The sequence below is a fragment of the Fukomys damarensis genome, unplaced genomic scaffold (assembly GCF_012274545.1).
Source record: "Fukomys damarensis isolate Sample0158 unplaced genomic scaffold, DMR_v1.0_HiC HiC_scaffold_27, whole genome shotgun sequence".
In the NCBI taxonomy this organism is placed as follows: domain Eukaryota; kingdom Metazoa; phylum Chordata; class Mammalia; order Rodentia; family Bathyergidae; genus Fukomys; species Fukomys damarensis.
Genome location: NW_022900939.1, coordinates 27228258 through 27253632, shown reverse-complemented (window position 1 = coordinate 27253632; position 25375 = coordinate 27228258). Strand labels below are relative to the sequence as shown.

General features: G+C 38.4%; 1 protein-coding gene across 1 annotated transcript in view; it reads right to left on the bottom strand.

The window, feature by feature from the left end:
- Nucleotides 1-3108: 3108 nt before the first annotated feature.
- Sptlc1 (serine palmitoyltransferase long chain base subunit 1) overlaps nt 3109-25375 on the bottom strand; it is a gene marked incomplete at its 5' end in the record, with an annotated part of 71757 nt that continues 49490 nt past the window's right edge. Inside the window, 8 exons of the mRNA XM_010607650.3 lie at nt 3109-3684; nt 5628-5701; nt 8703-8820; nt 15991-16045; nt 17603-17699; nt 18931-19026; nt 20597-20704; nt 24410-24499. Of these exons, the coding sequence (XP_010605952.3) occupies nt 3591-3684; nt 5628-5701; nt 8703-8820; nt 15991-16045; nt 17603-17699; nt 18931-19026; nt 20597-20704; nt 24410-24499 (732 nt within the window). The remainder of the gene's footprint in view (nt 3685-5627; nt 5702-8702; nt 8821-15990; nt 16046-17602; nt 17700-18930; nt 19027-20596; nt 20705-24409; nt 24500-25375) is intronic.

The following is a 25375-nucleotide window of genomic DNA, read 5'->3' as shown; positions in this document are numbered from 1 at the left end:
GAAGGTTTGAGATTTTGTTCTAATTAAAATCAACTCCCTAACAATGTTTTTTTCTTAATTTTCAAGAATTTCCTTTTGCTTCTCTTTGATGTCTTCATATTCCACCTATTAGCTGAATTAAGTCAGCTGTGGTTTTCTGCCTTCCCTCTTCTATCTGCCAGTAATTAGCATCATTTCTTCTTTGTCAAATTAGGTATCATTTACACATTAACTCTCCATTGTTCTTTCACTTGTTTTATATCTAATTATTCATTGTTCAACAGCTCTTTGGTGAAATCTCTTGATATTTCCTAGCAGATTCTTCACTGAGCACCATGTTTACACTGTTGTCCTGTAACTTTGTTGCTTGAAATATTCCTTTTCTTGAAAATACTTGATTCACTTTTTTTCTATTGCATTTCTGGAAAACACTCCACTTGTTTTCCTCATATGCTGCTGTTGAGATGACTTTGTTTCAATAATCCTCCAACTGCCCACATGGTTCTAGAGCTGGACCAGGCAGGTGTGGGATATGGGTGTTTTTATTTGATGTTGTTATTAGTTTTGTTGTTGTTGTTGTTTTTTTGGTGGTGGTGGTGATGGGGAAGATACTTGGATTTATGTGGTCACACTTTTTCTTGGACATATCTACTTCTGGACCAAGGAAGGATCTACTTCCACCAGGAAGGATGTATCAAGCTCACACATTAGATATTTTCTTATTTCATAATTTAAAAGTGTACTTTTTCTACCTATCATATCTCTGATTTTGAAGTCTCTTACAACTAGTGGCTTACTACACGAGTCATTTCCTTTACAAGAACATAAACAGTGCAGAAGGTAGAATTAGTGAAGTTCCAAATTTGACGAAAAGATGGGCCTCAAGCTCTACTTTTCGAGTTGGAATCTAGCTATAGATGATTTTAAAAAGGGGAGCAGTTATGAAGTTCCCTTTTCTCTGTTGGGCAACTGTGTTGAGTGGAAATAGGTTGCAAATGGTTTCTGTACCATTTTCAAGCTTTTCTTTGGCGCTGAGGATCAAATTTAGGACTTTGTGCTTGCAAGGCAGGCAGCACTACAGAGCTAAATCCCGTCTAAGCCATTCCCTTCTAAAATGCAAAATCACTGATGAGACATGTTGAGTCCTATCACTTTGTAAAAAAAAAAATTTGTAACCTGATTCAGATGTGAAGCATTATGCCTTAGTTTGATCCAATGTTCCTAGCAGCACATGCCTTTTGTGATGTTTCTGGATTCCAGTCAAATTTTTATACAAAGAAACTATCTTTGGTTCTTTTTAAAATGTTGGTGCATGTTACGATTTATGTCTAGATGTCCCCTCAAAGCCTCATGCAGTCAGGTGTTTTTTCAAAGGTGGCTGAATCTAGAGTGTGACTGATTCACAGTGCAATGCTAGGCTCAAGGCACTAGGATTAAGGGTGTGAGTGCTACCCACCCTACATCTGGATAAAAGGGGCAGAAAGATGCTGCTAGGGCCCCTTGTTGCTTTGCCACTGTCAGTCCACCATGAACTATTGTTCCTTGCTTGCTTTTGCCTGCCTGCTTGCTGTGGGATTATTTTCTCCTCCGTGATGCCGCTGTGCCTATGTGAACGATGAGCTAAAAAACCTTCCCTCCTTTCACTTTGGGCACTGGGTATTTTGTCTCAGTAAAAAGTAACTAAAACAATTTGTTATCAAGGGAAGTAGGGGTCATTGCTGTGACTATACCTGACCACATGAGTTAGGAGCCTTTGGGACTGGCTTGTGGGAAGTTTGGAAAGGTTCAGAGATGCTGGCTGAAAAAGCCAGATGCTAGTTGGAACGCTTGAGGATGTAATTGATGGGAGATTCTGGTCACTGCTCAGAAGATTACAGTGTTGACTGAAATTCTGTGGTTAAAGACCAGGCTAAAGATGTTTCTGCTGGGAAAAAGGACTGTTGGACTCCAGATGATGTGTATTATGGCTTGGTAGAAAGTTTGTCTGCATTTTTCTTGTGTCCAAAGACTTTGCCTAAGACTAAGATTAAGGGTGACAGATTTATTAATCTGGCAGAAGAAATTTTAGGGTAGTCTAATGGTTAATCCACTGAAGTCAGAGTCTTCATGATCCAATCATCTTCCCAAAGCCTCACCTCTGAGTATCACTGCTGCATTAGGATGAGTCTACAACATAAGCCTTTGGGGACCATTTCAGGTTCCAGCCATAACAGATATAGAGAAAGGAACTGAGAAATGATTTCCTGAAATAAAACAAAAGCACATGCATTACAGAATTTTGCTGTAAGTTTGCAAAAAGTTTTAAAATTAAGAGATTATTCTGTTGAACACTACTTATACAAACAGACTGATCATCAGGAATGTAGGTTTATTTCATTAAGACAAAACATTCACTCAGACAGTATTGTATCCGTTAAAGCAGCAGCAATCACAAGGCACATTTGTATGAAATCCCTCAAGCAAAATAGAAATTAAACATTAAAAAATAATGTATCACTTAGATATTGAAGACCAGTTGTTAATATGAACATAGATTATAAAATGATATTTGTTTTACAATTTTATTCTTTTACCTTTTAAATAAGAGAAGGAAGATTAAATTAATATTTATGTACTATTTTATGGTACATATTACAAACCTTTATATCACTTAACTTGGTTTGCTAAAGAAAAAACAGCAATAGTACAGCTTAAAATTTTATTTTTAAAGCTTTCACATCTTTATTAGATATGTGGAACTCATAAATGAAAAAGTTCTCATTTTTCTTAGTTTATAAAAAGCCTGTAGTTTTAGGTCCCTAGCAAAACCAATATACAAAAAAAAGAAGCACATTTGAGACATTTTATAATATCTAGGACATGATTTATAGTTTTGGATCAACACAATAACTCTCTTTGTTTAACAAATTAGAAGACAAAACATAATAAATATAAAGGTCAATATTTGTATTAAAATAAAAGTGATTTAAATTATTGCTCATTTAGGAAATAGAACAAATATTCTCATTAGGGATGCTCAGATTAGAAATGTTATCATATCAGTATCTAGTGTATATAAAATTCTGGGGTCCAAATATAATGAAATTTATGATAATTACACAAAAACGTTCCTGTGCATGTTAGCCACCATTTAGCTTTACATGATGAAGAATGGAAAATGTGGTTGGATTACATCTTCAGTAGCAAACTGTGTATCAGATATAAAGTGTTTCTGTTAACATTAACTACTGTAAAGTCTTTTTTATGAAATATTAAGGTATGCTTATAGTCATTACCACACAAGGGAGAGAAGAGAAACTAAAGCTCTAGGTTTTAAACAAGAATAATATAAAAGATTATACTATAATAAAACCGTTATAGCACTAAATAGCAAATTAAATACTAAATTAGGTGTTATCATTAGTCTTCCTTGTAGAAAAATCATTTCCTGGGCTTTTTGATGTATTTCCTTGTAAAAATAATGACCATCTACCCCTTTCTCAGTCACACATTTGGTCTATTTCCATATTGCCTGGTAACAATCCCACCAGACAACACTGAGTTCTCCTGAGGTATCTCCAAGGAGTCCATCTGCATGTTCATGGCAGGGGCTACTGGGTGCTGGGTTCAGCCTACAGCAGGATAGTCTGTGCTACTTCCTTGATGGTGGATGCGGCTCTCTCCAGCTCTTCCTTTGACTGTTCCACTGTGACCACAACTCTGATGCTGAAATGACAAAGGACATCAAAAAAATCAAATGAGAGCCTATAACAAAGGTCAGCCACCTATGACCAGGGAGCTAAATCCAGCAGTCACTGCCATTTGTTTAAGTAATAATCTGCTGTTACTTACCTCATTCACTACCTCCTGTTTACAGCTACAGTACATTCTCATTACCATGGCAGAGGTGAACAGCTGTGACAAGTACTTGAGGACCTGTAAGCCTAACACGCTTACTGTCTGGGCAATGACAGACATAGCTGGCTTCTGGCTTATGCCTCAGTGTGTATATATATTCAAGGTGACCTGCTAAAGGTTCTGCTGTGGAGGCCAGGAACTGTGTCAGTCAATAATCAACTGTTGAAAGCAGCACTAGGCACAGAGGAGGAACCCAATATTTTTCAAACTGATGAGTGGTTGTTCTTCATATTCAAAATTCAATCAGAAATGAAGGATGTTTGCCAATACTTTGAGGCAAGGCAAAACATTGTCAAGTTTTCAGGAACTTAAATGAGTGTGTCATGTACTGTTAAAAACACTGTAATTCCAGCACCTTTGGAGGATGAAGTAACAGCATAGCCTGGGCAACTAAGTGATCAGTGAGATCCTGTATGCAAAACAAATAATGGCTGGAGATACTGCTTGCTTAGTGAGAAGGCCTGGGGTTCAATCCAAAGCACCCTCCACCTCAACAAAAGAAATGGGCTTCACCATCCTTTGTAAACATCAGTAGACATATTTACTGAGTATACTTGCGTGTGGAGCACCAAAGCTACCAACAAGCTTGACTCCTTCTTGAATGAGCATTTTCACTGGCAAATATATACGGGCTTGGGTATCTAGGTGAGTGTGGTAAAAACTGAGAGGGGCAGAGCTTCGAGCTGCTGCCTGAATGGGCCTGCTACACCAGCCTGGCTGCCTGCAACTGCAGGGCATTCAGACTCTTTAGGGTTTTCCTGTGCCTCCCAGCCCCTCTGCAGCTTATGCTGTGAGCTTGAAGATGTATCTGGGGGTTTCTGTGCTATGGAAACCTTATACCACTCATCTGCTGAAGGGCTACCAAGTGCCAGATGGACACAGGCACATACACTCCTGAACTCACAACAAAGCCATCCTTTGCTGACATTGCTCCTAATCTATCAAACTCACTGTGGTGTCTATTCTCCTTTAAATGTGCTCAGAACACTTACATTAGTCTAGAGATGGGAAAAAGCACCTTACACAAAACCTATTTTATAAAAGTGTTGAATATTTTGTGCAACTTACTATATACTGTCCCGAAAGTGCAAAACAAAATGCTGTGTGGATGTGCTTTCACACCACGGTAAATGTGCAATTCTAAGAGGAACTGTTGAAAGCTGGAGATGTCTGAGCTCATTTCTTCAGCCACAGGGTATCATTTGCTTTCAGAAACCTTAGTGACATCTCAGGACAGAGCTGACTGTGAGTCTTTTTGTGATCTGACCCAGAGCTATGGCTTGAGTGTCTTTTTCCCCATCTTTAACTGTGGATATGTGTACAGGCTGTGGAACCTCCCCACTTTCGCTTTGCTTTCCCAAAGTGTCCTGGTGTCTAATGGGTGAAGTACATATGCACTCTGACCAAAATTGCGATCCTTCCTGGCAGGACTCTTTGTGGCTGGAGCTGTGGGCACAGCAGAGGCTGCCCTTGGACATAGTTAGATATTAGCTGGCTGGAACCTGTTTGCCCAACTTCATTCTTGGGAGAACCCACAAATTTCTCTGTTAACTGGGAAGATATTTAGTCTTGGGTCTTAAAGGTATTTTTCAGTTAAAATTTCAAAACATTTGCTTTGAGAACTTGTAGTGTGCTGTATTTTAAGGACATTCTTCCTTGTCTTGTTAGTCACTCAGAAATTTTCAAAACAATATATTTATGCAGTTTAAAGGAGAGAAGAAAAGTGAGGTCCTATTTTAATGTCAACCAACCTTGGAGCGGGGAGGCATTTCTCTTCTTTCTCCAAGTAGCGTGCCTGAGTTAATGCAATACTTTTGTTCATGCACTGTAGGGAGAAAAAGGAAAACATTAGCAGCCCAGACTTCCAGACTCTGGTCTTTAAAACAGGAAGGTACCTGGAAAGCCCTTCATCAGTGGTTAATTTCAATTATAACTGCTAGGAGACAAAACTGAAATACCACAACTTTATCTTAAGCAGCACTCACTCTCCACAGAGCTTTCTGCAACAATGGAAGCTTTCTGCTCATGATGCAGAATCTGACATGTCACCATGAGCTTGTGTGACTCCCAAGCACTAGGCTGTATGTCTAAGTTTACACACTTTTACTCAGTGTGAGTTTCCATAGCCATAGGCAGCTGGGGGCTTCCATTCATAGAAAAGTGAGTTCCAACCCAGGGAAGTAGTATGAGTCAATCTCTAAAGGACAACTAAGAGCCAGGCTTGAGAACACAGCAGGACTATGTCAGGGAGAAAGAGCTGTGCTTCAAATATACACAGAAATGACTACGTCCTTATCTTCCATTTGGGCAAGGTGCTACAAGGCACTGTAAAGTCTAGTGTTAATACAGCTTTTGCACAGCTTACTTGTATATCACCTGTCAAGAATTCTTTTGTTTCTTAAGTTAAAATATTCTCTATTAAGACAAAGAAAGCACAAAAACTACAGTGAATATGTTACAAGGGTTTCCTTTTGCAGCAATAGAAACATCTGCAGTTAAACAATAATGGCTGAAGGACTTTGTGAACAGACTTGTGTACTTCCAAAGGAGTGAATTTTACAGAGCAAGGGCGAGGTAGTATAAAGAAAAGAGCATTCCAAATGACTGGAAGTAAAATTATCTGCCTGAAGAAGGACCATGCTGTCAGCTGTGAGGGAGGGATGGTACAGTCTCTTGCTGAGTCCTCTCTCAGAAGTACACCTGGTGGCCTGAGACCTCACGACATCTGGCTTGGCTCTATCTGGCCTTAGCCAGGTAACAGACAGTCCAAACCAGAGCTTAGTTTGTGAAAACAGTATCCTATTGAGCAACTCAACATAAACTTGGCAAAGCTCTTGGTTCTACAAAGTGTAACTAGAGTTGCTGTAATTCTTCTTCCTCCAAATAAAAAAAATGGAAGGACAAGACATTAAGGATTTTGAAGATGGACACAAGGATGATACAAAGAAGTTGTAAGACCTTTCTGTTTTCTTCCTATAAATGCAGTTTCCAGACAATATTTTGTTCCCTGTCCTAGATATTCTCACTCAACGCTCAATTCCCTAAGATAGCCAGCATCACACAGTGGCCTACATATAGATACTTGGGATCTGGGAGTTGCCACGGATATTCATCTGCTCTTTTGGTTCTGTGGATAACCTGTATAAGCATAATGTGTTGATGTCAAGTCATCTTGTGCACAAGAGCCCCCCTGTCTGTCTTTGGAACAAATCACTTTAACTACTGTGACTGAGGGATTCAACACAAGCACACACGGCTCACCAAGGCCATTCTGTGGCTGTAGGCTTCAGTTCTGCAAATGAGTGCAATTCTGTTGAAAACACCAAACTCACCTGTCACATGAATGTTTCATGTGGAGTTTGATGTCTACTGTCTTGTCTGTTTGGTTTGCATTGAATCTAAATTGTTTTGGTTTTACTGTTATCTAAGAACTTGAGTCACAACTTACTTCTGTGTCTGTTTATATTTAAGTATATTTATATTACCGTAAAAACACCAGGGCAGTCAAGAGGGCAGTGGGATACTTCTCTTCTGTAATGGAGCTTCTGTTTCCACAGGCCTGCAGAGCTGAACTTGAGGGGATATCCAGCAAGCGAAGACCAGCCAACCTGACCATTCACACTCTGAGAACATTTCTTAATCAGGAATCTCAGATGCTGGCTCTGTTTTTATTTTTGTTTTTTTAATACAACTGACCCCATAGGGACACATACTGTGTGCAGTCCTCCGTGAACACATCATTCCAGATTATGTAGTTAGGACACTACAGGATGGAGGACAGCCAAGGGAGCTGTGCAGCCACAGTGGCCCTCACAGCTCGGCCTGCATACTGAGCAGCTATAAGATCAACAAGCACCTGCCTAAGATATCACAGAGATAGAGAGAGCCTGGTATTGGACCTGGCCCAGAAAAAGGCAAATGATAGGTGGCAGCCACCAGAGACTCAAGATGACCAGCAGCACTACCTCAGGGCAGGAATTTGGGGATGGAACTTCAGCAGGACAAAGAAATAGAATGCAACCTATTGTTATCCTCAAAGGCATACCACAGCAGGTGTGGTGGTACACACCTGTAACCTCAGCACTCTGGGAGCTGAGGCTGGAGGACTGCAAGTTTGAGTCCAGCCTAAGCAACCCAGTGACTTAGAAAGACTGTCTCAAAATAAAAAATAAAAGGGCTGGGCATATAGCTCAGTGCAAAGCACCCTCCCCACCAAGATGCTCAGTACCTCAGGCCCTCCTTACCAGGAGGAGGAGACATAGCAAAGGAAGGAGGGAGACTGTGGAGAGGTAAACACCTTTCCCGTGTTAAGCATGTCATAGGGTATTCCTTCTTTCTTCTTTAATTACAGTAGCATATGATTTCTGAATGACAATTAATGGTTGTGGCCAAGCTGTGTTGGGGGCTCACTCATGTCAGCAGATGTCCTGCCGTGTGAGCTGAACAAATATGCCTCCCCTGTTGCATGTCTCAGAGCTTGGCTGTGCAAACAAGTGAGTTGTTTACATGGCTAACTACTGCTTGATGGGAAGTACATCTAAATGTGGTGTAGCCCTGAACACAGCTACTTTGGTTTAAGTGGAATTGGCCCCACGGGAGGGAACCCCCCAAGCCTGTCCCTACAGCACCTTCTGAACCATGCAGAGGCAATGAGGAAGGGGCAACGGTATCAGAACAGGCCTACATAATGAGGGTGGTGACCAGCAACTGTCATCCTAACCTATCTCTTGGGCAAAGGCATCTTTCTGAAAAATGACATGAAAAAACTGCTACGGGTGTGGGAGGAAGAGGTGTGGAGAGGTTCACTTGAGTAAATGAATGCTTACCTCATTTATGATTGCCTGAAGTAGTTTCACATCTGTCTCTCGAGACCCAGTACTGTCTTCCAGTTGTAGGTGAAATGCTGGAGAAAATGACTCCCCCACTACTTTCAATCCGGAAATGCTGAGGAAGGAAACACACACACACACACACATGAATCCTTTCCAGGCTTAAAGAATCACACACAAAAGTGATTCTGAAACAGAAGGGAGCACAACTGGTGACTGATGGGAGTGCCATGTAGTGGAATTCCAATTCTGATGGAGAGATAAACTGTACTCTGAGGGTTGCTTCCCAGGACAGGAAAATGGGAGCAAGGCTTCCTGCTCTTGGTAGAACACTGTGACCTTCTGCCTTCTGACTCCCATGGGAAGTCTGTATGGTTGCTCCCTGCTCCAACTGTACCCCTACCCCAGGCCTCTTTGGCCTGGGCCTTGGTCCCATCATCTCCTAGCTGATCTGCTCGGCTCTGTCCTCTGGCTCCAGTTAGGGTTGCACAGGCATGTCACTACTTCAGAGAAGAGTCTACTCCTTCAATTTCTATTATTTATCCCATTTGATTTTTTCATAGACTACTACTTATTATCTTAATCTTTGGTATGCATTTTATCTCTGAAAAATTGTAAAAGTGATTTTTGACATTAATAACATTAGGTTTAGCTCCAGAAATACATTTATATTAAAACATCTTATTAGCGTAATTTATTTTAAATTTTACTAGGATTAAGATTTTCTTCTTTCTTAGAACAGCACAAAAATCTGTCCCTTATCAGAGAGGAAGACACATTTCTTTCAAGGTAAAATATTCTGCCTTAAAATTATTTTTATAGATGTCATGAGAACTCTCTGATCTATTTAGTCAAGTTCACTTAAAGTCCATTTTATCCTACAATAAAAAAATAGTATTTGATTTTTGGCCTCTTAGAAAACAAATGGCAATACATGTCTACCTGATATTTGGCTAAACATTTTGGATTGTTTTCATTTGCTTAGAAAGGATTTATTTTTCCCTTAGAAGGAAACAGCCATAGAAATACCAGGTATTATATCTGAATTTTCCCAGCATAGGACTCCACAAGCTTTCACAGAATGACTACTACTCTGGTTTGGCTGACTGTCCTTAGGTCCCATTTGTTAGAGGCTTGGTCCCAGGGGAGCATTAATAGAGGGGCTATGGACCCTTGGGACATGCAGTGGTATGAGAGGTTCTGTCACTGAGGCATGCCCCAGAAGGGGACTATGGGACCTCGGTCTCTTTCTTTCCCTCCATTTCCTGGCTCATGAGGGGGGTGGTTTGCTCTGCCATATACTCCTGCCTTGCCAGAGGCCCAAGTAATATAGATACTCAATCAATGACTGAAACCTCCAAAATCACAAGCCAAAACAAACCTTCTATCTTTCTCAGCTAACTGCCTTTTCATATAGGGAGAGGAGGCTTTCAATGCAACTGAGGTGCCAGAACTAATTTTACAGTTTTCAAACCACTCTTGAATATTAACAATTTATGTCTCCTTTTTTAAAATTTGTGATACATCATGTCAGAAGCTCTCAATATATCAGAATGCAGGTCTGAGTCACAAAATCTTAGCATCAAGGGCATCTGGAATGTGGAGGAAACTGCTAGATGAGGCATAGGAACCTATGGCACGTGTGATATTTGTTTTTAAGATAAAAGATGTTAATGTCTGAGTTGTTTTTTCTAAACTCAAACCTCAGTATTCAGGTTAATTGGAGTGTTGGCACTTTGCAATAAATAAGTGAGTTTTGGGTTGCAGTTGGGCACTCATCTCTAGAAGATTTGCCATCATAGTTCTAGGTGTATAATAAACTAGGAAATATGCTTTCAAAACCCATTTCCTATAAGAATTTTGAATTATCAATTTTCTTAGGTCATGTTTTCTCAGAGGAAAGCTTAAAAATTTGCTTTTCAAATGAATCAAATGACCTGGCTTCTCCTGTGTTCACAGGAAGCTCTTGAAGTCCTGGACTAAGTTGCATTTAATCATATAGGCTCAGCTCCTGGTAGGCAGGGCAGGCTGGTGGGAGAAGGAATAAAACAGAGCACCGTATCCTTGATACTGGATGCTGAAAGTCACATCAATTTAACTAAAAGCAAGTAGACACAGAATTGTAGCTCAAGTTCAGAAATAGAAAAGCTGTGTTTCAGAGTCCACTATATATTCTTTAACAAAAAAGATGGCAAGTTTATCATTGTATCCAAGGTAGGCAGCTATGGCCTCCAATGTATGCACAGGGTCTCAAGGAAGCCTGACACCAATCACTACCTCCCTGTCAAAGTGGGGACTGTCAGGGTTCTGACACACAGACAACACAGCATGGGCTGTTGATATTTCCAAACCCAATCTCAGTGACGGAGATGTGAATCACTGATAATAGAAATTAAAAGAAAACTACTTAACCCTGAACACTGAAGGCACTGCTTCTGAAATTGTTTAATTATACCTATGGGAAAGTACAAAATAAAAGTAGTAAGCTAAATGTAAAAAGGAGAAGAGTAAGAACACAAAGCAATGAAATAAGAATGTATAAAAATACCTACACAAAATATACAAACACAAATATACACATACAAAAATATGTACTAAGAATATAAATAAAATATATTAACATACTTATATGATATTGATAGTATATTTATATGTAGTATATAAAAATACATATAATATAGGGCTGGGGATTTAGCTCAGTGGTTCCAGTGCCTGCCTCACAAGCGCAAGGTCCCAAGTTCAATCCCTGGTACCCCCTCCAAAAATACATAGAGCATATAAAATATAAAAATATATGAACATATACCTCAAAAGAAAAACACAAAGTGCTATGAAAAATCCTGGAAAGATTATCTTGAAAATGGAAAACAGAATACAAAAGAAAATATAAAGGGGAAACAAAGACATGAGAGATAATTACAGAGTAGTCTCAACCCCAGGCATCTCAGGCCTAGATACAATTAAAGGGTGGAGGGCCATCCAACTCTGAAGAAATGAACAATCATACCTTGCCTTATGTAATACCTCCCTGAAGTACAAAGAGTAGAAAATGAACTTGCTATAGTGGTACATGCCTATTATCCCAGTACTCTGGGAGGCTGAGGCAGAAGGACAAGTTCAAGCCCAGCCTGGGGATCTCAAGAGAGCTAGCAAGACCCTGTTTCAAAATAAAAAATTAAAAAAGGCTGATGTAGTGCAGTGCAAAGACTCTGGGTTCAATTTCCAGAACCATAAAAAAAAGGTTGAAGATGTCCAAATCAAATATTGAAGCCACCACATCATAGCAAATATTACAGGCCCATTTAAATTATAAAGATGTAAAAATTCAAATTAAAATATTAGTTAATTAAATCTAACTATACAAAACTATACTGTAATCAAGCAGGGGCTTTCTCAGGAATACAATGACAGTTTAACATTGGCTATAAATCCATATAGTTCAGCCATGAGAAAAACCTATGATCTTAATAAATATGAAAAATACTTGGTACAGTTAAAAATCCACTTAAGATTAAAAGTAAAAAGCACTGAAATCTAGGAATAACTTGGTAAAGGCCAATGACCAAAAACCTATATAATATTTTATACATAATGAAAAAAAGGTTTCTATAATGAGAATAAGATTGTCTGCTATTACTGCCACTGCTCAATAATGTGTTAGAAAGCCACACCAAAGCAATTAAAGAAAAAAATTACACACACACACACACACACACACACACACACACACAGACATGAATGAATGAATTAGGAAGGAAAGATAGAAAACTATTATTGCTGATGACTGACAAGACTTCTCTGCACATCACTGTACCTGAATAAAACAAACTACCGGAAATAATAAGAGCTGGATGTAAGGTCAGTTTAAAGCAAACAATATTCTTATAAATCATCAATGATCTAGTAAAAAATATAAAACACAACCCCATTTAAAATGGCAACAAAGCTGACAGGACAAGAAATTTCCTTCAAAGGCTCCATAAAGGCACAAGGATTTTCCAGAGAAAATATTTAAATTCCACTGAAGAACAGAGGAGCTGGGATATAGCTCAGTTATAGAGTGCTTGCCTATTATACATGAAACCTTGGGCTGGATTCCCAGAACTACACAAATAACAACAACAACAACAACAACAACAACAACAACGATCACCACTACCACCACAACCCTCACCCCCAAAAACCACAAAAGGAAATTAAAATAGATCATGTTCTTGGGTGATAACTCCTTCCACGTTAACACAATCAGAGAACTTAAATTTCAATTAGAATTCTAGTAACAATTTTGAAGGAACCTGTATGTATTTCAAAACCAACACAGACATAAAAGCAAGTATTATAACAGAGTTTTGGAGGTCTGCACAAATAATACAGGCACCAGTGATATGGAAGAGATGGTTCAGAAACAGGCCATGTACAGAAGAGAAAGTGGCAGTGATGGAGACAGGCCAACAGAAGAGTGTATGTAGCCTGTGGATGTTATTGCACATTGATCTTTTTTATTTTCTTTTTTATTTTAATTTCTTCCACTAGCCACCACTCCATTTCTCTGTTCCTCTTTATGGAAACCCCTCAAAAGAGTTATCTAAGCTCTGCCCAATTCTCCTCCTCAGCTCTCTCCAGCCCACTTTGATCAAGTACTCTGTCCCTCCCGATCCCCTGCAAGTGCTCTAGTCACAATAAGCTCCAAACTCCAAATCAAAGGAAGGATATTTGGTTACCATGCCTGGCCCACAGGAAGCAGCACATCACATGCTAAACTATGCAACTGCCTTCTTCACCTGATGCCAGGACAATTCTGATCTATCTCTTCCTCACTGGCCACTCCTGTTCCATCTCCTTGGTTGGTTCTTGATGGCTCCACATTAAAATGCTTTAAATACAATCTATGTGACTCAAAAAGACTTTTCTCAAATTTATAACTGTATCCCCCAGCTGTGATGCCCTGGATACTAAATGGGTGTGTCCAGTTCAGCACAGTCAGCACTGACTTCCTCACCAGTGGAGTCCTTCTTAGGTCTATCCACTCCCTCACTAGCTGCTCTGATCAAAATCTTGAGTCTTTCACCCTGAATAGGAACTTCTGGCAGACCTAGCCGGCTCTCCTTCCAAAATATATCCAGAATCCAAACACTTTCACTGCTACTAGGAAGGTCAAATTTACCACCATCTTTTGCCTGCAACCATCTCCTTAATTCTCTCTTTTCTGTTCTTATTGAGGTACAATGTATCATTTCACATACCACAGAGTAATCTTTCTGAGTCTTAAAGCCAGCTGTGCCAGGCCACCTTTTTGCTCAACACCAAGCCATGGTTTTCTATCTGAGCTAAAGATCCCATCATGCTTATATGCTGGTTATCTGACCCTCACCTTCTACCAGGTTTCTCGTTTCTTTCTGCTATCACACTGGCCTCCTTGCTGCTTCGTTTGTAGTCCCATTCCACTACTCTTTGGTGTGTTTAGTATGAGGTACCTGTGAAGTCCTGCAAAGGAAGCTACTGAGTAGAGAACTGGATATGAGGCCAGAAGTCCTGATGCATGGCACAGAGCAGAGACATGAATCTGTAAGTTATCTACATATAGGGGTCACAGAACAATCTGAAGCTTTAGGTGTGGAAGAAGGCAATTTCCCAAGAAGGTAATAGGAAAAGAAGACCAACGACTAAGCCCTAAAGAGCAAGGAGTTGAAGAAAGCCTTCAAGGAGACAAAAATAAAACAATTCAAAGATGTAGAAGGAAGCCCACAAATTTAGTGTGGTAGAATCTAAAGAGGAAAAGAGTATCCCTGGTACTACAAAAATTTGGGGCCAGGGATTTAGCTCAGTGGTTCCACCGCTTGCCTTGCAAGTGCAAGGTCCTGAGTTTGATCCCCAGTATGGAAAAAAAAAGAGTAGTCCCCTATGCTGAAAAATGACTAAGACAATAATACGAACTACATTTAGCACCATGGGAATCACTGGGAACTTTCACACAGCAGTCTGGGTGAAGTATAAGGAAGCTAGATCTCAGTAAATTCTAGTGGAAGGGAGACATGAGGATGTGGAGAAAACATGTACAATTCTTGAGGACCAGTGACAAACAGAAGCAAAGAAGTGGGAAGGTTGCCAAAGAGGAATGTGGATTACGAGCAAGATGATAAAAGAAAAGTGGGTAGAGAGGATTTCAAGACTACTGAAATGACTCAGAAAAGTGGAGAACTAATGACAAAGCAAAGGTGAAAAGTAAGGGTGCTTAATCCTTAAGAAGGAAGAAGGGTTTAAGAGAGCCAGAGGATTTTTTTTTTTTTTTTTTAACTAAAGCAGAGGGAAGACTGTTCAGTTTCCTGCAGTTGTGTAGATTTTTTAGGAAAAACAAGAGAGTTTTCAAGTAACAATGAAGTGAGGCAGTCTGCTGAGCATGAGTGGAATGAAGATAGGATTAGAGATTTTAGAAGAGGTGTCAGAGCTAGTGAGGAGGAGGATGGTACTTCAGAAGGGCATCTGAGGGTGATGAATGTATGGTGACTTGGAATATTAGTATTTCACAAAGCAAGGAAAGGAAAACCAATATATCTTTTATATAAATCATGTAAAAATGTGTTACTACATTGTAGACACACTCAGAGCTGTTATCGGGAACAACTGCAATTTATCCATTTATTACTTGCCCCTTTCTTTCCCTATTTTGCAATGAAGGTAGAATTTCCAATAGTTAAGAAGCATGTTTCAGTTTAGAAAGCAAAACCAAAACGTCTCAGGCAATGGGGGATCATTTCTTAGTAGACTAGAAATTGGCCTGAAGGTATCACTAACCTCTATTTTTTTTCTTTCAATTCTAGAGGAATCTTAAAGAAATACTCTTATGTAATTAAAACAAAAAACCCACTCATTAAGATTCACTTCAATTCTACTCTTTTTTACACCTCAACAGAGATAGTAGGAACCTAATGCCATGCAATGACTTACCATCTAATTATATCCTTGTACCTGTGGTGATGTGGAGAGGTGCTCCAATGTTTACCCTCATTATTTCTTGTGGGAAGATGTTGGGTGGTTATTTTTTTCATCTACATTGCTATAATATTTTATCAGTAAGTTGTTTAATTTTTAGAAAAGCAAAGACATGATTCTTTAAAACAACAAAACAGATATGCTAATTTTACACAAAGAAAGTTGAGTGGACTAAGCTTTGGTTTCTTAGCTGCTGGGTGATTTAAACAGACCCAAGACTATCAATTTTAAACTTTTCTTAATTGTTTAAGTGTGGTATTGACAAACTTCATGTTGGCTGAAAATGAAAACTTACCCTTGTAAAGCTTTATGAATCTGTTGGCACTTCTTCTTTAATTCTGCAAAAATATCTGAATAGGAAACAATACATTTGATAGTACATTTGGAACATGTGATAATATTAACCTAAAAATATTTGTAACGTCCCAGTTCAAGTTTGTCAAATTAAAAAGAGGCAAATCTTAACACAAACTAACAGAAAGCCAGTAACTCACACTCCTCTGGGGGCCTGAACTTCATATCTGGCAATTAAGGTCTCTTCTCACTTTGCCACCCCATTTTCAGCAACATCTGGGATGGTGGTTTCCAAGAAAAATAATTGCTCTTATTCTTACCAAGATTCTATAGATAATACAGTTTAAAAATGAAAGGATACAGGTTTACTTTTAGTTTTTTATTTTAAACAACTTCTTGAAAAATCAATTGCAGCAAAGTAATTTCTAAAATATTTTCCTTTTAGTCAATGAAATCCAAGCAAAAAGTATCTGAGAGATGAGTATCAGGACAGACAGGGGTCCTAGGCCACCTAACAATAATAACCTGAATGTAAGCACATGGACATACTCATATCTTCTGATTCTTTGAATTATTATCAGTGCTGTGGATTCAGGAATGCCAGGTAAGATCTGCTGCTTCTCTTCTGTGTGAAACTTTTAAGGCAGTAATATTACAGCCAAATTCCACATTTTAAATTCTCAGGTGACTTTCTTTTTGCCCACTAAGTTGTTTGTTCACAAACTACACTTAGCTTAGTATCTATCTGATGATACAAAGGCTGATGGGGAAAACTAACAATATTTACAAAATCATACAAACCCAAAAGCATCATACTTAAAATAATTATTCAGAAAACTACAAACCAAATGACAACTAACCAAGGGAAAATGTGTAGGCCCAGCACTGGCCTGGTCCCTCCTTCTTAGGGCACCTCTGCTTATTGGAGTAGCCAACTCCAAGCACAAAACAGAAGCTCTGGCCCACACCTAGAAAGGAGGCAGGGGCAATTCCTTCACTGCCACTCTTCCATCAATGCTAGGCATGAGTAAGTGGCCCTTATCTGAAAATTTTTTTCCCTCATTGAGTTTATGGGTACATTTTAGGTATACAGTACAGTTACATTCATTATTGGGATCTTGTACCTTTACATGACAGGTCTTGGTTCTCATTTTTTTCCCTTTCCCTGCCCTCCCTTCACCCCCTCCTCTCCTCCCCCTTTACAAACATTTCACTTCTGTTTTTTCATTTTCTCATATTTTTTTCTTTTCCCTTATTAGCTTTCCCCTACCCTTCCCACTTTCCCTACATCTTTAGCCCCTTTCTTCCTATTTCACATTGTTAATTTCTTATCTGAAATGTTGAGGACCAGGAACATTTCAGGTTTCAGGATTGCTAACCATGTAACATCTGCATAGACCTTACAGGTTGAGCTTTCCTATCTAAAAATCTAAAATACGAAATGTGCCTATGCTCAAGAAAGTTTTGGAGTTTGCAGCATTTTGGATTTCTGTATTAGGGAAGATGAACTTGTAATTCAGAGCCAGAGTTTTCGTCTGGTTTCGCTCTGGCTAACGCCTCCAAAAAGCAAGTCAGAAACACGGATAACAAAACCTGAGTTTAAAAGGTTATACCTGGATTCTCTTCCATGATGTTGAGGGCCTCAATGGCGGCAGCAGCTAACAGAGGAGGTAAAGAAGCTGAAAAGCAGTAGCCCTGGCCAGAGAGTCGCTGAGAAAAAACAAGAAACATAAACTGTACATTCTTTGTCTTTCTGGGTAAATCATTCCAATGGCCAAATCTCTACAGTATCCACTGAAGTGTGCACACATGGGAGGGGTAAGAGCCAGCCAAGAGTAAATGTTACACAGGTAACAAAAACAAGACTTATGAGAAAGGTAATTTCTAAAGATAAAGATTTTGAGTGTTCTTCATTTGTTATTTTAATTAGTACATGTGTATAGTACATTTACAATTTTTGTGGGAAGTTGGCACACATACATATATAACATACGAATTCCTTTTTTATCTCCCTCCCCTTCCTTCCTATCTCTTGATCCTTCTCTTTTTCTTTTGGTGTAATACATCCTTATTTCTTTTTTTATCCCCTTTTCTTTCTCTTCCACCATCTCTTGAGTCCCTTCCTCTTTGAGAAAGTTCTCTCTACCTCCTATAATCTTTTATTTTGCTCTTTAGTGTTACTCAGGATTTCTCACATAGGAGAAACCAGGCATAATTTAAACTTGTGCATCTGATGGTCTCAAGATGCATCCATTTTCCTACAAATGACTCAAGTTTATCTTCCTTTCTTCTTTTTCTTTTCTGGCACTGGGGATTGAACTCAGGACCTTGTGTGTGACAGACAGGCAACACACCACTGAGATACATCCCTGACCCAAATTTATCTTTCTTTATGGCAAAGTAGTACTCCACTGTGTAAAAACACATATTCTTTATCCATTTATTTGGAGGTGGACATATAGACCATTTCCAAGACTTAGCTATTATGACTTCTACTGCTGGAAACATAAATGTTCATGTATTCCTGTAAAATGAATGTCTTTAATTCTTTTGGGAAGATATCTAACAGAGAAATAGCTGGGTTGAATGCAATTTTCAGTTTTAGGTTTTTCAGGAATCTCTACACTTATTTCCATAGTTGCTCCACTAGTTTACATTCCATCAAGAATACAGAAGCGTTCCTTTCACCCCCGGCAGCTTCTTCAGTACTTTGTTATTTGATTTTTTAATAATGGCTTATTTATTTTCTAGGGCACGATAGAATCTCAATGTTGTTTTAATTTGCATTTCTCTAATGGGTGAATTGTTTAAAAAAAGTCTACTTCTAAGTAAAAACTGTGTGATGAACTGATAATAAAATTGTATTATTCTGAAGTGAAATAATGAGGTGACCAATAGAGCAATCAGTTTTCAACTCCGCTTGTTTTTGAAAAGGGATTACCTGGTGGTCAATTACAAAAGACCTGCCACAGCAGAAACCGCCAATGGAAGCAAGTGAGTTCTCCATGCTAGCACTGATAAGGTCAATGTCATCAATCTGCCAGAAGAGTGGGAGACAGCGATAAATATTCCTTGAGTTAAAAGGGGAAAAAAGGCAATGTGAAGCATAAAGACACAATTTCAACACCTATAATACCAGTAATATCTAGATTGAAAGGAGGATGGAATCCAAAGCTGTTTGAAAGAAAAAAAAAATAGCCAGAGGTACAAAATAAGATTATTTCCTTGCTAAAACATGGGGTAGCTGGCCTATACCATAGAATGTACTTGAGATAAATAAAAATCACCTTGGACACTGATGAATCTAACATGCTCCATGGGTTACTGAAGCTCAAAGGGTCGTCTCTGCTGTGTTTCTAAGTGTTCCACAGATCAACAAGATCTGTATTTTTCCTAAACTGTTGTACTCAAACATACAATGAACAAAGAACAGAATAAAGAATGTCCATCACCCAGATTCAACCATCATCATTAACTCAAGGACAACCATGTTTCATCTATAGCCCTCTAGTGCCCTTGCCATTTGTTTGTAGCAAACCTAAACATAATATTTCAGTCTTTATTTCTAAAAGATAGGGATCCTTAAAAATGCAATCACAAAACTATTATCACCTAAAAAAAGTCAATAATTTCTTAATATCATCAAATACTCAGTGTTCAAATATCCCTGTGTGACAAACTTTAAACATCTGCTTTAATTCGGATCCAAATAAGCTCACTACATGTTGTACTCTTACTTTTAGTCCCTACTGAATATTATCTCAGTGACAACTGCTGACAGTATTTAAAAACTAAATAGTAAACTTTCTTTTCAAAGAATTTTCATGCCTTAAAATGGCTTCACTGTCCTGCTAAATTTGCTTACATTAATTTAACTGCTCTTCAGTGCGTCTTAGATTGTGCTTCCATCTAAGTCATGTAGCATTTACTCTGCACTGTTTTTCCTCTGGGACAGTACAGGTACAAGGATGTACATAATCGAAAGGGATTTTATATTTTATAGTTCACTTTGTAACACAAAGACCTCAATGCATACATTTTGGTGAAAAAGCACCTTGAAACCACCCGTGGTGGTTGGTAAAGTCAGGTAATCTGAGACTGCCAGAATTTACTATGTTCTATGCCTCAGGGACTGCAATCCACTAGGTACCTGGACCATTCTGGTCCATTTCCTCCAGCAAAAGGACACGGCAAACTCACTCCAACTGCTTATTACAAAAATTATGTGGAATACAGAATTTTAAATATAGGGATCTTTTCACTATTTTTAATACTTTTCAAAAGACTATGATGGGAATTCTAAATTTTTTAAATAAAATATTAGGCAAAATTTAACTTGTTTTAGAAAAAAAAAAAAACAAAAACAAACAAAAACCATGAAAAGTCAAAATCCAAACACTCCATGTGAACAGAACACAAATTATAGGGGGAAAACAGGATCCTATAGTCAGTTTAGCTAGATCTGTCCTGTATTCTGCAAGGTGACAGGCATTAAAGTTTCATGACCTTCCAAAGGACACTGTCTAGTACCTATGAACATTTGGTCAGGAGAACAGAACCAAGTGTTTCCTACAGGGCCAGAGACTTCCTCAACACTGAGAACTTACACTGATTCCATAGTGCTCAGTGACTCCTCGGCCATGCTCCCCAAGAACTCCAAATGAAAGGCTTTCCTCCAGAAAGATTCTTGCTTTGTACTTGTATTTTAACTTAACCTAGGTATTAAACAAAACACAACTTTAAAGTACTGATGATTGGTAGTATACAGAGTGCATTTCAAAGAAATAAATTAAACTCGAAAATGTACAGCTGACCTTGAATTCTGTATTTATGAACTCACTTACCTGCTAAAATTTATTTGTAATCTCAAACCAACCACCATCTATCTCTACACAGCATCAGCAGAGATGTAAACATGCAACAGTGGTGCAGGATGAATGGCTGAGTTGCCTGACACATACGTTCTCAGGGTCCTTTCATGGACACTATTATGTTTTTCAGTTTTGTGCTTTTTGCTGGCAACTACCGCTTAAGATGGCCCCAGCTGAAGTGCTGTCTAGGCTTCATAGTGAAAGAAGGACATGTTGTGCCTCATGAGCAAGTGCTGAAGAAGCTCCATTTGGGCAGGCGTTTGGTGTGAACAAATCAGCAATATGTACTGAATAAGATATCTTTAATCAGAGCCACCCACAAAATAAGTTATGTACTGATTGTCTGACAGAAATATGACCAAAGGTTCACAGAAACTAAAACCTAAATTTGCCCCAGTAGCACTACTGCCTACATCAGTGTAATGGCAACTTATAGAGTATAAGTATGGTAAGAGGTGATCATCAACTGTACTTCAGATCTCTTAATATGATCCAATTTCACTTGATAACAGACAGCATAATGCCATTAAAAAAAGAAAAGGCAATGTTGGGCCAGGGATTTGGCTCAGTGGTTCCGCCACCTGCCTAGCAAGTGCAAAGGCCTGAGTTCCATCCCCAGTAAGAAAAAAAAAAAGGCAATGTTAAAACTTTTATGTGTATAGATATGTAGTACACCTGCCAAACATTGGTCTGATTATACATAAAGACCCTGGGGAAGCTGGGCATGGTGGTACACACCCAAATTCCAGAACTCTAGGAGGGTGAGGCAGGCAGATCCCATGTTCAAATCTACTTGGGCAACTTAGTCAGATCTTGTCTCAAGATAAAAAATAAAAAGGATTAGGGATGCAGCTCAGTGCAAAGGCCCTGAATTAAATCCCCAGTAACTCACACACACATACACACACACACACACACACACACACACACACACACACACAGAAAACAGTAGCAAAACCCCAGAAAACTCCTGGGGAAATGTAATTTGAATTCAAAAGGTTTTTGTCGTTGTTGTTTGGTTTTTTGGCAGAACTGACTGAACTGAGCTACATTCCCAACTCTTTTTTAAATTTTTGAGACAGGGTCTAAATTGCCCAGGCTGCATTTGAACTTGTGAGGCCCTGCCTTAGCTTGCCAGAGTGCTGGGTGTGTGCCATCATGCTTGGTTGAAATGTTTTAAATATAGAAAGTATTTTCATTATTATTATTGCTGTTATTATTATTATTATTTTTATGGTTCAATAGTCTGTTTTTCTGTTTTCAAGGTTACAAAAAGTCCTTTGCCATCAACATTGTAGATACATATTTATCTGTATGTTACTCTAACTATTCTGTAGGTTTTTAAAAAAGCACAATCTAACAATCCAGTAGGAGCCCATATGTGATACAGGTATGTTTCCCCTAATGGGTAATTAATTCACCCATGTATATTTTGTACACAGCTTAGCGAATGAATTAAAATATAGCAATCATCAGCACTAAATTTTTATGAAAATGCTATAGGAACCATTGGGACTCTCATGTCTTCCTCTGACTCATATACTCTTTCTTGGTACAAGAAGCATACTTTTTAATAATTGTAGGTTGAATTACTAACATCTTTATTCCATAAAACTATGGAAGCAATATACAGAATGTATAAGATGGTTTGATGCCCCACATCATAAGTTTCTGGTAATTTGCTTTTTACCATCAACTTTTTTCTGGCCATTCTTGCTAAACGAGCAAAGGTATTTTCAATGGGCTGTGGGATGGATTTTAGCAACGAATGAACTAATTTTGGGAGAATTATATCTTCTTAACATGACTTTTCTGATCACTGAGATACTTAATCTAGAGTCTAAAATCAGGTTTTAGAAAAAATTTGGTAATAACACTAGCATAGAAACAGACAAATCAGTGAAACAAGACTGGAATCCCAGGGTCAAATGTTAACTTGCATTGTGTAACCTCTAAACAATGATGACATATATTTGAGTTGCTTCCATGTCTTGTTTTATCATTTATTTGTCTATCTGCAATGCTTTGTGATTGTAGTCCTATAATATACAGTTCTAGGATATTTTGGTTCTCGACCTCCCTCACATTTTCCCACCAGTTTTAATATTAACAAAAATAGAAGAAGGAAAAAAAACACTAGTCTTATAATAGTATTTGGGATGTATTTGAATTTCTTCAGAAATAGGAAAACACTTTTTTTTTCTGTGTTTGGCTTTGAACCCAGGCCTTCTGCATGCTAGGCAGACACTACTACTGAGTTATATCTTTAGCAGAAATAATGAAAAATGTTAGAAATAATATATGAAAACTTTATTTTGAATCTTTAGTCAATTAATGAACTCCTAGATTCCAATTTCAGTGGCCAAATTTAAGGATGGCTCAACAGGGATATTTATGCAAAACTCACAGCTAATATCACAGTCAATGGTGAAAGACTGAAAGCCTTATTATTTAAAGTTAGCAAGCCATCTGAAAACGTAAAAGCAAAGCTTTTTAGTGTCAAGAAAGATAGAAAAAGTAGAGTCCTAGTACACTGCAGATGGGAATGTGAAATGGTGCAGCTGCTGTGGAAAACAGAATGGTGGATCCTTGGTTACTACATGATCTAGCAGTTACACTATTAGATATATACATACAATATGAATGTTCACAAGCAGCATTATTCACAATAGCCAAAAGACAAAAACAAACCAAACACCTATGTGCAGATGAACAAATATAATGAAATATTAGAATTAAAAAGGAATGGAGTCCTGATACACAGTACAATGTAGATGAACCCTGAAAACATGCCAATGAATGAATCCAGACCGAAAAAAGTCTCATGTTGAATGATGCCATTTATAAGAAATATACAGAATAAGTATATCCACAGAGATACAAACCAGACTGGTGGTTGCCAGAGCCAGAGGGAAAGGAACGTGGAGAGTGACTGCATAATAAAAATGAGGTTTCAGAACTAGGCAGAATCAAAAGCTATATAACATGGTGAAGACACTCAATGCCACTGAACAGCACAGTTTAGAGTGGTTAATTAATTCTGTGCTATGTGAATTTCACACTGATGAGGAAAATGTCAATGGTCATGGTTTCTAAAAACAGTCTATTAATTTCACTGTTAAAAAGCTGAGTTTTACAATATATATATATATATATATATATATATTTGTTTCATTCACATGAAATTCTAAAAAGGTGGAACTAATCTTTGGGAATAGAAAGGATATCAGTGGTTAGCTGGGGCAAGAAATGTGAGCTGACTACAAAAAGGCATGAGGGCACAGCTCCTGCCTGACAAGTATGAGGTCCTGAGTTTGATCAAAAAACCAAACAAGCAGAATCATACAGAGGGAATCATCCAGAGTGATGGCAGTGTTTTTTGTCTTGACAGTGATGGTGGTGGTGATGGTGCATACAAATCTACTAAAACTTATCAAACTACACTTAAAGTAGTTATATCTTATATTTTAATTAATTGTGGCCATAGGTAAAAGGTCTATCTGCTCAAGAGCCCAAATACTAGAATGATGACTAAATGTAGATGCTTACCAACTCTGGAAGAGGACAAATACTTCCAGTATTCATATACAATCCTTCTACTACAATGAACCGTCGTGTCACACGAGCCTTGCGAGGATTCTTTAAAAGAAAACAATCCAACATTTTACATTTCAGTTAACTCCAAATATGAAACCTATTATGTATGCCCACATCTCACAATATTTAATAAAAAATGGTCTGAAAGAGTTTGAAGCTCAATGTTTGAGATGCTACTATTCTTAGAGGAACAGTGACATATTTTCCAGTTCACAGCATTACCTAAGCCAGGAACTCTCATCACAGTAAATAAAAAGCACAGACAAAACCATACAAACTCAAAGCGAGTGAGATGGGCCCAGAGGGAACTTTCTGGGGAGATAAGAATGCTTAATACCACGATGAAGCACTAATTTCTGGGTTACGCGGTCAGAATTACATGGATAAGATATGCAAATTTCAAGGTCTGCATATATTTCCTAAAAAGAAACAATCATAATGAAGATCAAGATGATGATGATGATGACTGTTTCTCTGGTGTGACCGTCATTGTCATCATTATTGAGCTGGGTTGAGGAGCAGGGAGGGGTACAGGTGTATGAGACAGGCAAGATGCTAATAAAATGTTAGGAGAAGTGTATGTGGGCTGTATCACGTTACTATTTCCCTTGTATATGCTAGCAAATTTCCACAATCAAAAGTTACAAAACAGGCAATTCTGATCTCCCTCACCTACTAAAATAAAGTGAAACCTTTCTCCTTCCCCTCACTGACCTCCTGAGTCTAGTAAAACTCAACTTTCACCTTGCAAGGTGATGGCCACAGTGGTGGGGTAAAGGGCCCTATTAAAACAATATATAACTCCTCACACTGCTCACAGAAGGTCACTGATAATTCTCTCACAATTAACAATCTGTAGATGCTTCTTCCTGTGAGAAAACACTCGAGACAGAGAATTTACCACTAGCTTCCTACTCA